This window comes from Equus caballus, chromosome 25 (assembly GCF_041296265.1).
Source record: "Equus caballus isolate H_3958 breed thoroughbred chromosome 25, TB-T2T, whole genome shotgun sequence".
Lineage (NCBI taxonomy): Eukaryota > Metazoa > Chordata > Mammalia > Perissodactyla > Equidae > Equus > Equus caballus.
Genome location: NC_091708.1, coordinates 19,920,786 through 19,936,030, shown reverse-complemented (window position 1 = coordinate 19,936,030; position 15,245 = coordinate 19,920,786). Strand labels below are relative to the sequence as shown.

Sequence of the window (15,245 nt, the reverse complement as noted above, 5' to 3'; positions counted from 1 at the left end):
TGACCACAGCTGTGATTTGAAAAGGACAATTAGGGAGCTGTGTGAAAGGTGAGGTGAAGGGAGATCTAGAGAGGGGGGAGGGAGGGGGGAGGGACGGAGAGAGAGAGCGAGAGAGAGAGAGAGAGAGAGAGAGAGAGAGAGCGAGAGAGACTAACCAGGTGATGCTAGATTTGCTCGAGACTAAAGACAATGGTGGCAGAGGTTGGGGGGGGGGGGGTTTGTCTTAGCCAGGACAGTGGCTGGTGAGGATGGAAAGAATGGGTAGATGTGCTTAGTAGACTTAGGAAATTCTTTCTAAAAAGAAAAAAAAGAACAATTTCTTTTCTTAAATAATTTATTTTCAATAAATTAATAGTTAAATAGCAAATCATAATCAATGGTTAAAAACACATCAACAAATAAACTCTTTGGTTGATACATCTAATCACATTCTACAAGGCAAAATAATTCAATTTCCATAAAATGCATATGAAGAAGATTACTGAACGCTATCGAAAAGAAATCAGCATAATAATAAGGTGCTTGTCCATTTTCAATCCTAAAACACTTAGTGACTGAACAGGGCTGTAGAAAGGCTGGAGACAGAGTCAGGAGGTCAGGCACTGTGTCCTGGGTTTCCACTAATTTCCATGTGACCTCTGGAAAGTCGCTCCAAAACGCTCTGGAACTGTTTTCTCCTCTGTAAAATGAGGAGTAGAATTAGCCACTCTAATGATCTGTATAAATCAATGGACTTGTTTATATCTGGTTTCCAGAGGTTTCCAGTGGTGTCCACAGCAGACCAAACCCTTTTTTTCAAGTAACAGAGTAGCATAGATATATAATCTGTGTAAACTTTTCTGTTGGGTTCAAGTGATCCATAAAGAGACATAACATCAGGGAACTACAATGTGTCTGAGCCATAAATTCTTCCTGCTGCAACCCCCAAGCCCTCACGATAGACACCAAGGAGGAGAGTAGAGTGATTTTTGAACTGGCCTCCAGTCTCATGGATACCTCACCAAGGTTTTGGTCGACATGTACCTATAATTCCTTTCAACCGTCACTTTAACCTAACACAACTTGGTATACCACAATCCAAGCTTGCAAAAGAAATAATTTAAGAGGTGAATTACATAAAGTAATATTTTAAATGTCTAGTCATTTATCAGAGGAATTTCCTGCAGGGCTTCTTTAAATAATTATCCCTCTCGTATAGTGCAATGATAACTCAATCTCCTCCTGACTTTTCAGGATCCCTCCCTTACATTTCAGTGGAAAGGCCCTCTGCACACACACACGGCCCCAACAGCAGAAAAGTGTACTCATTCTGAGAAGAGCAACGAAATCCTGCATTCAGGCAGAGAGGTCCTCTGTGCCTTCCTTGGCAACACATCAAAATGAAGCGAATATAAAAATACCATCAAAGTGTTATTTTGATCTAATGCCATATGAGAGAGTAAGTAGGGTTGCTCAACTGACAACCATCATCAAAGCTTTGAGATGTATTATCACCTGGTAGTTTGGGAACAAACTTAAGTGCACAAAAGCTCATGAAGAACAGATGTACACTGGGGGGAGATTCCCTGGTCTCTGAGCTTATGTGTTTCCCTGGACTATTCTGGGTCTGTAGGGAAGTTTGCTGAATGCAATTTAAAGAAAGACCTAGAAGGAAAATATATTGCTCTCGATAAACACGTTGTGTTACAAGTATGAATGCTGTATAGAATTGAACGACATTATGACCTTGCCATTTTGGGGGAATGAGATTTTGAGGTGTTGAGGGAGCCTCATCCAGCTTTCTTCTGATCCCCAAAGCGAAGAGGCTCATTTCAACCTTTCATAGATCAAATATCTTTTCTAGAGTGGCAGGAAATGTAAATTCCTCTATCTTGTATGCAGTGGATATCCATACTCTCAAATCCACCAATTTCCTACCTGTGGTTCAGAAGGTTTTAAAACCAAGGTACCGTCAAGAACTTTGGGGAAATAAAATGTCCCAGGGACAATCAAATGGCATTATTTGTATTCTGGGCTCAACTATGGGATGCATCTTTGAATCCACGTATCATCAGACTGGCACATGGCCGTGAGTTCTGCCAGATCCACGCTCTTTCATTGACTTGTGGGGACCACCCCCCTAGCAAAAGATGGAGCTAATGCTCCACAGCAGGGAAGACAAATCACAAATTCATTAATTCATTAGAGTCTGGTATTACATTCCTATTGTCTACTCTAAATCTTGCTTAAACTAAGGTATCTGTTAAATGAATCATTAAATAGTAATGTTTGGATTTTCATAATTATGTTTGAATTTTATACATCTTAAATCAGCAGAAACTCAGACTGAATTAAAAGTTTTAATACGTCACATGAAATTAAGGGGTCAGATAAGCTATTTTAGCTGTTTTTCATAAGAAAACTATAAACTCTAATTGATAAATTATAAAGTCCTTTCCTCTCACAGATATAACCCACCTGTTGGCTTTAGAGATAACATATATACATATAAGTGGCTCAGTGCAAGTAACACCTCAGATTTCCACAGAGATGAGGATGCAGAGCTCTTCCACATTGTATCTCCTATGTTCCTGTAATCCTCGTGTCAAGAGGGGTTCTTTCCCACAGATTTTCCCACAAGTCTCCAGGCTGTTTTCTGCCTCTTTCCATTCATCAAGCTTAAGATTTATTTTGTTCATCCTTGATCAAATGTGCCTCCTTCTGAGGGAAGCATCTTTGACTCATCCATCTGAGGTTCATTATGAGAAAACTTTCTTATAACTGAAAACATACTGAACACAACAGTGGTTTAAAAACTTATTTTTTTTTTTTAAAGATTTTATTTTTTCCTTTTTCTCCCCAAAGCCTCCCAGTACATAGTTGTGTATTCTTCGTTGTGGGTTCTTCTAGTTGTGGCATGTGGGACGCTGCCTCAGCGTGGTCTGATGAGCAGTGCCATGTCCGCGCCCAGGATTCGAACCAACGAAACACTGGGCCGCCTGCAGCGGAGTGCGCGAACTTAACCACTCGGCCACGGGGCCAGCCCTTAAAAACCTATTTTTAACCTATGATTTTTTTTTTCAAGCATCTTAAGCAGATCCCGGATAAATAAAACAGACAGACAGGCTGCTCTGCCCAAAGTCCCAGGGGTGGCAGACTCCCAAGTCACATTCTTCACGGCCTCCTTTCGGCTCTCTGCTGCTGACCATGAGCCACCTCCTGGGAAGCTTAAATTCATCCCTCACAAATTATTCATCAAGTTGACTCTGGAACATGCAAAGGGCTGTCGACAGCCAGTGACTTCTGAACAAGTGCTGCCCAGGGCGGTGACAGCCAGAGCCACACTACGGAATGTGGTGGCTTGGGCCAGGTAAAGGAAGCTGGTAGTCACCGAGAAGCGTCCTGTCTGGCAGGTGCGGTCCTTGGTGGAAGAGTCCCAGAATGTTTCCCTGAGCGGCCACGGCCGTTGGCTGCAGGCTTTGCTCTCGCAAGACCTTGACCAAGAAGTTGATATACCTCATCGCCAGGCGAAGTGTTTCATTTTTGCTCAGCTTTTTGTCTGGAGGGTGAGTGGGGATGAGCTTCCTCAACTTGGCAAAGGCACTGTTGACATTCTGCTGCCTGCACCGCTCCCTGGTGTTTGTGAAGATCTTCCTGGTCATGTCTGAGTTCCTGGGATGGGAAAGAGAAAGGGCCCTGAGGGCCAAGACCTTGTAAGAGGCCTGGTGGATACCACAGGTCCTGCCAAGAACTTGAGATGTCAGATCTTCTCCACCCAGATGTTAGAAAATTCCTTTCCTCATTTTTGGGTTTTTTTGCATCTTCCTTTTGGTAAGGGAAGAAAATGTGGCAGAAGAAAGGGCTGGGCAGGAACACCACCTTTCAGCTGTTTTTCTCCCAGTTTTGATTGAAGCCTCCAGTTGCAAGGCTGTTTATCCCAGCACCCCCACTCTTTTATAACCAATTCTTCCTAATTGTTCAGACGATTGAGTACATGTGTGAACAAAACATGTATTTAGCAGTAGGGAGTTGAATATGGATTCTCAAAGGAAAAAAAGCTGTGGTCCTAGGTCTCGTTAGGAAGATAACACCTGGAATGAAGAAGAGGGAGTGCAGCCCTCCTCTGCGCTGTCAGACCTCACCTGGAGGGCTGGCCCCCCGTGCACGAGCTGAAACATCCAGACCGGACCACATTTACAGGAGGACAGAGTGACGCAGAGTCTTGAAACCCTGTTGTATGAAGAACAGAAGTGGGTGTTTAGTGTGACAAAAGAAGAAAAGACAAGGGGCAGGGGGGGTGATGATCTGGCAGGGGTGCTGGAGGTTTTCAGGCGTCCCTGACTGGGTGACCTTGCCAACCCTGAGAGGTGATCATCATCATCTATTGCCAAGTCTCATCGCACCATTTGTAACTCTTGGAGGCGTGGGTCCCTTTGTCAGGCGGCTTGGATTAACACACATTACTGGAACAGTTCACGATGCATCAGCAGAGAAGCCAAAGCCCAGTGCCTGACAGTTTGGGGCTCTTGGCTCACCCCCGCCTGCTCTAGCCTCAGCTCCCCCGCACAGTGGGCCCCTTCCTGTTCCCCCAAAAGAGTCAAAGAGTAGTAAATATTCCTGACGGCATCCCTTTGCACATGCCATTCTCTGTTCCTTGAATTCCCTCCTCACTCTCTCCTTGCCTATTTCTACACATTCTTTGAAAGGCAGCTCAAAGCCTCCTTTTCTATGAAACCTTCCAGCCATTCCAGCGCCCCCCTGCCCTCCCCTCAGTGAACCCCTGCAGCCCTTGGTGGGAGACAAAGGCTGTTGGGAGGATTAAATAAGTTCATGTTTGTAAATAAGTTATAACAGTGCCTGACACTTAGTAATTGCTATAATAGTGTTAATAAATATAACAAAATAATAAATATATTTATAAATAAAAACGTGTGGGGTGTTGACTATCCCTAGGGGGTGATATCTTGTTTTTCTATAACCGAGCCTGCTACAATCTCTTGGCTCTTGGTGCCTCTGTTCTTTTATTTTAACCCGTAATGTAGACCTACTCTGCACCAGGCCCTGTGCTATGAGCTGGGATTGTGGACATGGTTGGGTGAGAACCTTGTTGGATGGTCTGGTGGAGGAGGCAGCACATACATAAGGACTTAAAAATCACAGCACAGGGTCCGGCAGGGTTGCATAGTGGTTAACTTTGCAAGCTGTGCTTCAGTGGCCTGGGATTCATGGGTTCGGATCCCAGGCATGAACCTACACACTGCTCATCAAGCCATGCTGTGGCAGCATCCCACATACAAAACAGAGGAAGATGGGCAACAGACGTTAGCTCAGGACCAATCCTCCTCACGAAAAATAAATAAATAAGTAAAATCACAGCACAAAGTCCCACATGCTGAGGGCCAAATCCAGATCAACAACTGATGACTAGAGAAAGGTGTAAAAGAATTATGCCAAGACCAAAATGACTAGGTCAATAACATTGAACTTTTCCCTAAATTCTACCTCCCTTTTATTTTTATTTGGGTTTCTATAAGGATGTGAACTTGTGGGTAAACACCCCACATATCTGGAATAAGTTATATAAACCATCATGCGGGTTGCCAGGAACTCTTTAGGGACCCCTCAAAATGCCAGCTTCCTTCCACGCCTGTCGTTTATGTGAACAGCCCACACTGCAGTATGAGCTGGGGGGTTAAGCATTGGCATGTATGGTAGGAAAGAGTGGGCCCATTTTATTTGAAATTAATCTAAAGAAGTGATTCGTTGAGGCTCCGGGGGGTAACTGTGAAAAAGCGGGCCTTTGCTAATTTAAAACACGTGGAACTTCTGCTGCTCAACTTTTCTTCTCTTCCGGTGGCTCTCAACTTGAGCTGCTCATTGGAATCACCCGGGCTGCACCCCAGGCCAATTAAATGAAAATCTCTGAGGGCATCGGTATTTTTAGATTCCTCAGGCAGATCGGCTGGATCCTCCAGGAAGCAGACGCTGAGTTGGAGTTGGGGGTTAATGCCTATGACAGATAAAAAGGGAAGAAAGAACGGGACGAAGAACACCTGCAGAGGGCAACGCACAGCTGGCACCTGGGAAAGGAAGGCAGGAAGGAAGCAGGACCGCCCCGAAGATTCCTTTGGGCAGAAACAGCCAGATCCAGTGCCCTGCCTTCCTCACTCGTCGCCTGGGTGCCCGGGAAGACCGGGGGCGGGGAAGGCGCGGCCCTGAGAGCTGGGGGCGCTGAGCTCCTGCCGCCGAGCCGCAAGCTCCCTCTTGCAGGGACCTCCCGGCGCGCCTCTCTGTGACCTCAGAGGGCGGCCGAGAGGAGCACCAGCTCGCTACTCTCCAAACGGGAAGGCTCCACCCTCAGCAAAACCGTGTTTAAGAAGGAGGCGGGACCCTGCCGTCCTGGAGGAAGGGGCAGGAGTAAACAGAATAGGGGAGGGGCCACCCTTGCCCTCGGGTGGTGTGTGTTCTCTTCACAGCACCAAACACGAACCAGCCAGGAGCTGCTGCATAAGTCACCTCACCCACCCGAGCCTCAGTTCTCAGCTGTACTCAGGTGTGATGATACCGTTCCCGCCTCACAGGGTGGTTGTCCAGAGTAAATGAAGTACTGCATGGGAAAGCATTCTGTGAACTAGAAAGTCAGGAAGATGGGAGCAAACAGTACTTTGCGCCAGGCACTGTTTTCGTGAATTAACTCCGCCTAGATGTGTCTGTAAGTGGTGCTGGTTGCAGTGACAATATTGTAGATATTGCTGGGATCCGCCTCGGGATGCCAACATGTTCCAGGAGTCATTTCCCTCTACAGTGTATTGGTATCTCTGCGATTCTGTGGGAATCAAACGATGATCCCAGTTAACTGGAACAGCCCCTCTTACCACCACTGACTGTATGGAAGTCCGCCAAAAGTGGAGGCATCTGTGTGGTGGTTAAGAGCACAGCCTCCAGAGCCAGAACCCTGGCTTGGCTTTTGGCTTTACTCCTCCTAGCTGTGTGACTTTGAGAAATCTACGTAACCTCTCTGTGCATCAAAAGCCTCATAAGTAAAGGGTGACTCAGGCTACTACCTGCGAGGACACATAAAACGATACACGTAAAACACCTCAGCACAGCGTCTGGTGCACACTACATGCTCAACAAATGTCAAATGATTGCAATTATTATCTCCACAAATAAAATAGAGGAAAGTAAATGTTCACTGTCATTTATAATTTTTTTTCTGATGAAGAAGCTACAGTGCCGTAGAAAGGTCCAAGCTTTATTCATGTGTGAGTCTGTTTCACCCTCTAGGGGGCTGTGGACAGATACGTGTGTACAGACAGAAGAAACATCTGGAAGCATTCAGGCCAAGCTGCGGACAGTGGTTCCTTGGGGGAGGCAGTGGGTTGGGGAAGAGAGAAAAAGGCGATGTATGTGTTTTATTCAATATACTTTGGTATTGTTTTACATTTTTATAACAAAGTATTCATATATTATTTGCTTCATAATAGAAAGAAATTAAGAAAGTTTATGGGTTTAGTGTAGAAAGACCTGGCTTTGAATCTCAGCTCCCAATTTCCTAGTTATATGATTCTGGGAAAATCCATTAACTTCTTTAAATGTCAGTTTTCTTCTCTGAAAAATGGATATAAAGCCATCTCCATGCTTCTTGTGAGGATTAAATCAAACACTATATAAAGTATTTGAACATATAAATGAGACACTATGTCACCAGCACATGGGTGCTTAATAAATACAAGGGTCCTCTTGCCCATACAGACGAGAAGTATTATTATCCCAAGAATAGCATTTTTCAGTCGTCTGTATGCTCCCAGGACATTTCTCCGTCCCAGTTCTCATTGCCTTTCCTGCTTCTGTCTGGTCTGGAGAGGCCAGAGCTGTGGTAAGTGCAGCCCAAGTTCACTGTCCGGCTTCAGCCTTCCTCCACCCGTCACGGAGCTCCACCTCCTCTCTGTGTGGAGACACTCCTAGTGGGACCCATGATCCAGTTACAATCATATGCTCTCCAAGCTTTGGTACCAACACTTACTGATCCTATGTGCCAGATACTCTGCTGGCTTCCAGATACTGAGGAGCCCGCTGCCTTGTGACATGGAGAGGGAAGAACAGGGGCTGTAGGAGCAGAGAAATAGCACCTAACCCAGCAGTCTAGAGGGCTTCCAGACAGAACGTGGATCCCTCCAAACCGAGGGGGTGCGCCCGGTGACGCCAAGGCCTCTTTCTGCTCTGAAATGCCATGGTGCCCTGCCTATGGCCTTGTATGGAACGTAAGTCATTTCTAAACAACCCGGCCTTCAGATGTACAATGAATCTATGAGTGTTGTCAGGACTGTGCCCGACTATACCTAAAATATGAAGGTTTGAACCTAAATCAAGGGAATTTTAAGATAGAAAACTATCCAGTTTTGCTGATACTGGGGCTGGCTGCTTCGCAGCCAGGACTGTGGAAGAAAAGTTACATTTAAGCTTCTCTTGTCACAAGAGGGTTTAGCTCACTCACTAAGTCAACTCCAGTCCCATGGGGGGTCTTTTTCAAGCTGGGAAGAAAAAGATTAGGCAGGATAAACTAACCGGTGTGCTCTTCTAAGAGGGCTCGAGCCTATTGTGCTAGGAGCAGACAGAGGAAATGAGAGAATAGAAAATGGGCTTCTGAAGGTGCCCTGCTGTCCTGGGAGGTGCTTTATAATTCCTTGTTGATTTATCTCAAGTGTGTTTCTCTCTTCTCCACAGGGGGAACAGAAATCAGGGATTAACAAGCTGGAAAAACTCAAAGGAGAGGTCACTGGAAAATTACTAAGGTGCTTATTAAATCAAAGGAAGACTGCATTTATGTTCTTCCGGTTTCGAGGACTGATTGCTGCTAATCTTGATTTCAGAGTAACTCAAGAGCTTAAAAAATACGCCAGATGCCACAGAATCAGAGAACACCTGACAGATGTCGAAACGGGTGAAGCGCTTTGCCCAGGTCACCCCCCCAGCTTGGGTGTTTATGCATCTATGTCACCACTGACTCCTGCTGGGTCAGGGTTCATGCCCTTGTCTGTGCCATGGACCCTTCTGGCAATCTGGGGAAGCCTAGCGACGGATTCCATCTCAGAACGATGATTTCAAATACATGAAGTAAAAAGCTTTAGTTCCCTTCTCAGAATAGTGATTTTAAATGCATGAATTAAAATACATAGACACATGAAATAACCAATTCTACTTGAGTTATTAAAATAATTTAAAAATACAAAACAGTAATACGTGCTTCATTTTTAACATATTAAACAATTAAATTTATTCCCATAATTTCTAAGTAGTGATATGTAAATTGTTTTTTCAAATGGTCTGCAAGATCAGTAACATGAGATGAAGGTGCCTACGATTTCTATTGATCACAAAGTCACCAGTACTGCTAAGACCGCTGTAGTTTATTACCCACATTCACGAATAAAGGAAATGCTAAATTTAGATTAAAGGTTGGTGGAGATAAAGACGTAATTTTTTTCCAGTCCAAATATATAGAACCCCTGAATTCTATCTACACACCCCTGGATGGCTATGTCAGGGACCCCAGCTTAGGAATGCCTGTGCAGGAGGAATGTCACGGTAAATACAACAGGAATATAGGTGTGCACAAACTTCTATTTATATCGTTACCACTGAAGGTAACAGGTTAGCAGAGGAAAGAATGACAATTACGCCCCTAGAGAAGGTGACAATGCCCCCAGTAGGAACTGCTGCTTTTTCGTGGGGGTGGTTCCAGGACACAGAACCAAAGTCAACCAGCAAGGATGCCCACAGGTTCAGGGCTAACATTCCCCCCCGGGGCCTGGCTCAGGCATTCAGACTCATAGACTCTTTTTTCCCAAGACTTATGTTTCTCTTCCTGGCATTTGGTCCCGTGTATTGTCTTTTCTTTCATCTTTCTCTTGAAAGTGAGTGAAAACACTCTCCAGAAAAAGGGAGGTGCTTCCTACAGCTGGGTTAGGGAAAGGCACCTGACCTCAAACACAGGGCACAGCTTTGCCTTTTGAAATTATTATACAAGTAACACATGCTCATTTAAGGGGAAAAAATTAAGCAGTACACAAGTGCATAAAGTAAAAACTAAAAGGCTATCTGTCTACCTAGTCAATCTTATTCCCCAGCAGTAGCCAATTTGGTGTGAATATGTATAATATTTATATATCCTTCGTATCTTATATCCTTTAAAAATCAGAATACATAGTATTACGCAAGTTACTTTTCTCATTAGACAACTGTGCTTGATGATGATGTTCTAAATAAGGACATTTACTTGAATGCCAGTCTTCAGGTGGCACCCTGCGCGCCCGCCGGGAGAGCCGCCTGTTCCAGGATGCGCTCAACACGCGCGCCTCCTGCACAGCCCGCACACCCCGTTGCCCTGCCCGCCTCACCTCCCGGCTTGTCCCTATTGCTCTCGATACCCTTTGCTCCCCGGCCTGCAGTGCCCTGCCTTATTGACTAAGTAGTTCAGGAAAGCATCACTTGCTAAAGTGTCGCACCTGCCAGATGTCCGGGAGTCGCTCACTGAGACGCAGGAACCACCTAAAGGGCCCTCGGAGATGCTCCGGAGCGTCGCCGGCACCGCGGATCCAGGCGCAGCGACCCAGCCATCACGCGCTAGGGGACCGGCCCCCGCCCCTGCCCCGCGGAAAGCCCCCGGGGCTTCTCACCGAGTCGCCTTGGTGGCTGCTACCAAGTCCCCGCCACACCCCTGCTCTCCCGGGCGGGCGCGGCTTGGACTCATGGGGCCGCGCGGAGACCGTGGCCCTTGAGCCCGAGCCCAGCCCCGGGGCGCCCACGTCCCGCCGAGGCGACGCACCTCTTCACCCAGAGCCGGAGCCCGCGCCGTCGTGGTCGCCGTAGCCGGCCGTGTGCGCCCTCCCCTGGACGCCGCCGCAGCCGCCTTTATAGGACCCCGCCCTTTGTTAGCTGGGCCCAGGGGGCCTCTTCCCGCCCTGGACCCCCGCCCGGCCCTGCCCACTCCCCCGCCCCGCCTCCCTGAGCCCTGGAAAGGGGCCGGGAGGAAGGAGAACCGCGCTGTGTGTCAGGTGCGGGGCCGAGGGGTCCTGCCCACCATCGGCCTGCGGCCAGAGGCCGGCTCGGGGCTCACCGACCCTCTTCTCCAGCGTCGACGAACCGCGCAAAGTCCGGGCCGCGTTCATTCATCAGATGTCAATTATTTAAGCCAATGTAGTCCAAGACGCACGGGCTTCAGGATCACGGGTGAGGGGAGACACATCTCCACACCCACAACCCCGACCCAACAGATCAGGTTTTCTGGCAGTGGGATCCCAAATCTGCGTTTTTCACCCCAAGAGACTAAGATGCACAACCAAGTTTAACCGCCACTGTCCCGGACAGATTGCCGGGGTGTTCATCTCAGTTCCCGCAGCGTCCGGCACAGGACTTGCTTCTTCCAGAGGCCTCCAGCTCGGTCTTCCTGCTTCTGCATTGCCTCTTTCCTCTACTCCAGTATCACCCAGAATGATCCTGTGAAAACCCAAGTCAGAGTCCCGCCACTTCTCTGCTCAAACCCTCCGGTGGCTCTGCATTTCACTCAGTTACAACGGCCCCCGAGACCCCCTTTACCTGACCTGTTCCTTCTCTCCCGGGGTTTACTCAGCTCTAGCCACTCTGTTGTTTCAGGAACATGCCCTCCTGCCTCTGGCCTCTGCGATGTGTTCTCTGCCTGAAGCACTCTGCTCTCAAGTTATCTACCTAGTTCCTTCCCTCACCTCCTCTCGTTCATTTGACAAATTATTATTGAATGCGTACCATGGGCCAGTGCCTAATCTAGGCACTGAAGTTGGGGACACAACTTCAAACCAAACAGACTCGAATCGCTGCCCTCAAGCTGCTGACGTTCTTCGGGTCTTTGCTCAAATGTCACCTTCCCAATGAAGATTCTCTGACCACAATATCTGAAATTGCACCTTCACACACAAGGACTCTTCCTCCTCCTGCCCTGCTTTATTCTTCTCCTCAGCACTCATCCCCGTGTAATATTTTACTCGTTCATCTTGGCTGTCTCCTCCGCAGCTCCAGTGAATAGGCGTTCATCGAATGCTGGTTGATTAATGAATGGTTGAGGAATGAATTTCTAGGCACCCCACTCTCTGAAGGACCCAGCATAGGATCGAGCACGGTAAATTCACAAACGCATTACAGCTTAGTGGACGAGAGCAGAGGCCTCTGGAGTTGCACTACCCAGGTTGAAATCCCTAGTTTACCCACTTACGTGACCCTAGGCAAATTATGTAAATTCTCCCTGCCTCAGTTGCCTCATCTGTAAAATGGGGACAATAAGAGGATTGTGAGGATTAAATGAGAAAAACAAGTCAAGCATTAGCACTGTGCCTAGCACTCAGTCAGAACACCGTAAATTTTATTGTGATAGATTGTATTATTGTTATAGCTACTGGCTCCCTTCTGTGAGAGGACTACGTAGCCTCGCCCACTGCCACGTGACTGGCAGTGCCTCCCTGTAGGTGGAGGGAGAGGACTTCCCGGCCGCCTTTAAGGCTTGGCCATGAGACTCGCTGCAGCCAATGGAATATGAGCGGACCTGACATCTGGCGATGGAGCCCAAGCTTCGAGAGTGATTTCTGGTTGGGCTCAGTCATGAGAACGTCCTGTTCCGGGTTGGTCTTTCAGCCTCTAAGCCATGGAGCAAACCCATAGGCAACCACAGCCCTTGTGTAACATGACTGAGGAATAAATCTTTGCTGTTGTAAGCCACGAAGACTTTGGGGATGTTTGTCCCCCTCCTCAAAAAAAAAAAAAAATGAATACAGTTCCTATTATAAATAAAAAATCTGTTGCATGAATTGCTAGGTTGGGGGGTGGGGGTGGCACAGGAAGATGAAGAAAACTATCTGTCTTCAAGGAGTGCACAACCTTTGGGAGGGGGAAGACATGACAAAAATGACTAAATACAAGCTAGGCGGTCCTGAGTGCCAGAGTGTGAAATTGGTGTTAGGGAGGCAAAGGATTCTAGCTGGACCAGACATCGCTCGTGGGAGGGACAGCATTTAAACTAGGCCTTGAGGCAGGCTGCCTCTGACATTTGTGGGGCCCAGGACAAGGGTACAAATGGCTCCTGACCCATCCCTCCCCATCCTTTTCCCATCCCTCAGCTCTGTCCTGCTCTGTGAAGGGCCTTATGTATATGATGTGGACTCCCAGCCCACATGGACCTAAGGAAGAGCTCTGTGCAGGCTCTGAAAATGGGCCCAGGTCCTGGATACCCAGAATGTGGTCTAGAATGTGGGAAATGGGCACCAGGGGGCACTGGAGTGGGGCTAGAGCAGGGCCATCTAAAGCACAGAACCCACGGCAGGGGCCCCGGTTGCCTGGTGCCTGGGCGCCTGGAAAGAAGGGTGGAAAGGCTGGGCAGGAATTCCAGATGGAGAGCGGAAGAGAGAGCAGTCATGTGAAGGCAACTGTGTGCCTCGAACATGGGAGAAATGTTTAGATTTACAGTTACAAGGCTCATTGTGGTGGCAGTGCAAAAGATGGATTGGTGAGTGGGTTGGAGAGAATTAATTGGTTAGTTCCTACATAGGCACAAAGGGGCCTTTGGAAACATAACCTAATATTTGCAGTAAATTTGTCCTCTTTCTGCCCTCTGTCTTTGTGTGCTGTAGAAGGGGAATTGCGGCCTCATGGTGCCCATCCTTTTCCATCTTGCCCTATTGTATCACAATTCTGATACAGCACATGTTAGATTTTAAACCAAGAACCTATACTACCCTTCATCTTAGCCCAAAACCTGCGCAGTAATATATTCTCGGAATGGCATATTCCACAGCTGTAAAAAAAGAACTGTGGCAACTGGGTAGCAAGCTCAGAGATGTGTGATGCTAAATGAAACAATAAGCTGTCAAATAGGATCTGTGTACAATTGGACAAGGACTGCGAGAAAGGACGAAGGCTGCAGAGAACAGAGCACAATCGTGTCGGCACACTGGAACCAGGCTTGACACTTGTTTTCTTCTCAAAACTTTCTTACATGTTATCATTGGTTTTATAATTTTAAAAATGGGGGAAACAATTTTGGTGCACCATTCCACTAGCAGCGATTCTTCGGAGCGATGGGCCCTCTCCCATCCCAGTCCCCCAGTGTGGAGAGGTTAGGGGCGAGGAAGGGGTTGAAGTAGGAATTTACATAATCCGATTATTGGGGGATTAGGTTTGGGCAGCGAAACGCCTCTGTGTGCTTGAGCTAAAACCCTTACTATTCATGGCTCTCACTGCCCCCTGGAGAGACTGCACCTGCGGGCTCCTAGGGAGGGAAGAGCAGGCTGGGGAAGGGAGGGCGGGTCGCTAGGATTGCTTGGGCATTGGCAGGCTCTCTGGTTCTACTGGCTTAATTGATCTCTCTGGATTAGCCTGTGAATACTGGACCTCTAGTCCTGTATGCAGCAGTTGTCAACTTCAGGAAAGACCAAACCTGAGGTTTTCAGAAGGGATTTCTGTGAGCCCAGGTGGTTGTGGGCCAAGGTCATTTTGGCTAGAAGTTAAGCATCAGCCATATCCAGTCTCAAAACTCCCTTCCTCCCCCCTCATTCTAAGCCCCCTTCCTGATCCCTAATTCTGCATATCCAGGCCCCAAGCATCCATCTCTCTCTCCATTTATCCATCCATCCATCCATCCATCACTTCTTCCTTCCACCTATTGTGTATGCATCCATCAATTTATTCATCACCTGAATTAGCTGGTTCTTGTTATTAATAGATTTTCTAGTAAATCCTTCTAGGCAGGTTTTGTTCCTTCAAGTGTTCTCTTAAGTCAATTTTGGCACTTTGACATTTTCAGATTCATTAGTAATTTATATACAGTCATTCAATGACTTTTAAAAAATATCTCTGTATTTGTGTTATTGCCTTTCTCATTCCTCACATTATATGTTTATGACTCTCTCTTCCTCATTACCTTTGCTCATCCATTTTACTGTTCTTTTAAAAATATCCCTGTGATTCATCATTTTTATGATTTTCTAATGCATTAATTTCTACTATAGCTTTGTTAAATCTGCTCTTTCTTATTTTGCTTATGTTCATTTTGTTCTCTCTCCACCTCTCATTCTTAGGTTGAGTGTTTTCACTCTTTCTTGTTTAATAAGGAAAGCATTTCAGGTTATGAACTTTCTGCTGATATACCTTTGGTGTCACCTGGTGTTTCAATTTCAGAATCTTTGTCGCTAGCTTCTAACATCTGTTGTTTATTTTAATTTTTCTTTTAGAAAGTCTTTTTA

The 15,245-nt window shown here is 46.8% G+C and overlaps 1 protein-coding gene across 3 annotated transcripts; it reads right to left on the bottom strand.

Moving 5' to 3' along the window:
• Window positions 1-316: 316 nt before the first annotated feature.
• Window positions 317-10,851, bottom strand: TAL2 (TAL bHLH transcription factor 2). 3 transcript variants are annotated; one of them, XM_070250814.1, is made up of 3 exons: window positions 10,808-10,851; window positions 4,122-4,209; window positions 317-3,675 (listed from the first exon to the last, which is right to left on the bottom strand). In XM_070250814.1, the coding sequence occupies exon 3, from the start codon at window positions 3,639-3,641 to the stop codon at window positions 3,324-3,326; it is 318 nt and encodes a 105-aa protein (XP_070106915.1). In that variant the 5' UTR covers window positions 3,642-3,675; window positions 4,122-4,209; window positions 10,808-10,851; the 3' UTR covers window positions 317-3,323. The 3 variants fall into 3 exon arrangements, with proteins under 3 accessions (XP_070106915.1, XP_070106914.1, XP_070106913.1); XM_070250813.1 differs by lacking the exon at window positions 10,808-10,851 and adding an exon at window positions 10,488-10,616; XM_070250812.1 differs by lacking the exon at window positions 10,808-10,851 and adding an exon at window positions 10,659-10,797 and having other exon boundaries at window positions 317-4,209.
• Window positions 10,852-15,245: the final 4,394 nt, after the last annotated feature.

What these genes read in the sequence shown, in the direction of transcription:
- TAL2 (XM_070250814.1), bottom strand. Translation starts at nt 3,641, where the DNA reads ATGACCAGGAAGATCTTCACAAACACCAGGGAGCGGTGCAGGCAGCAG.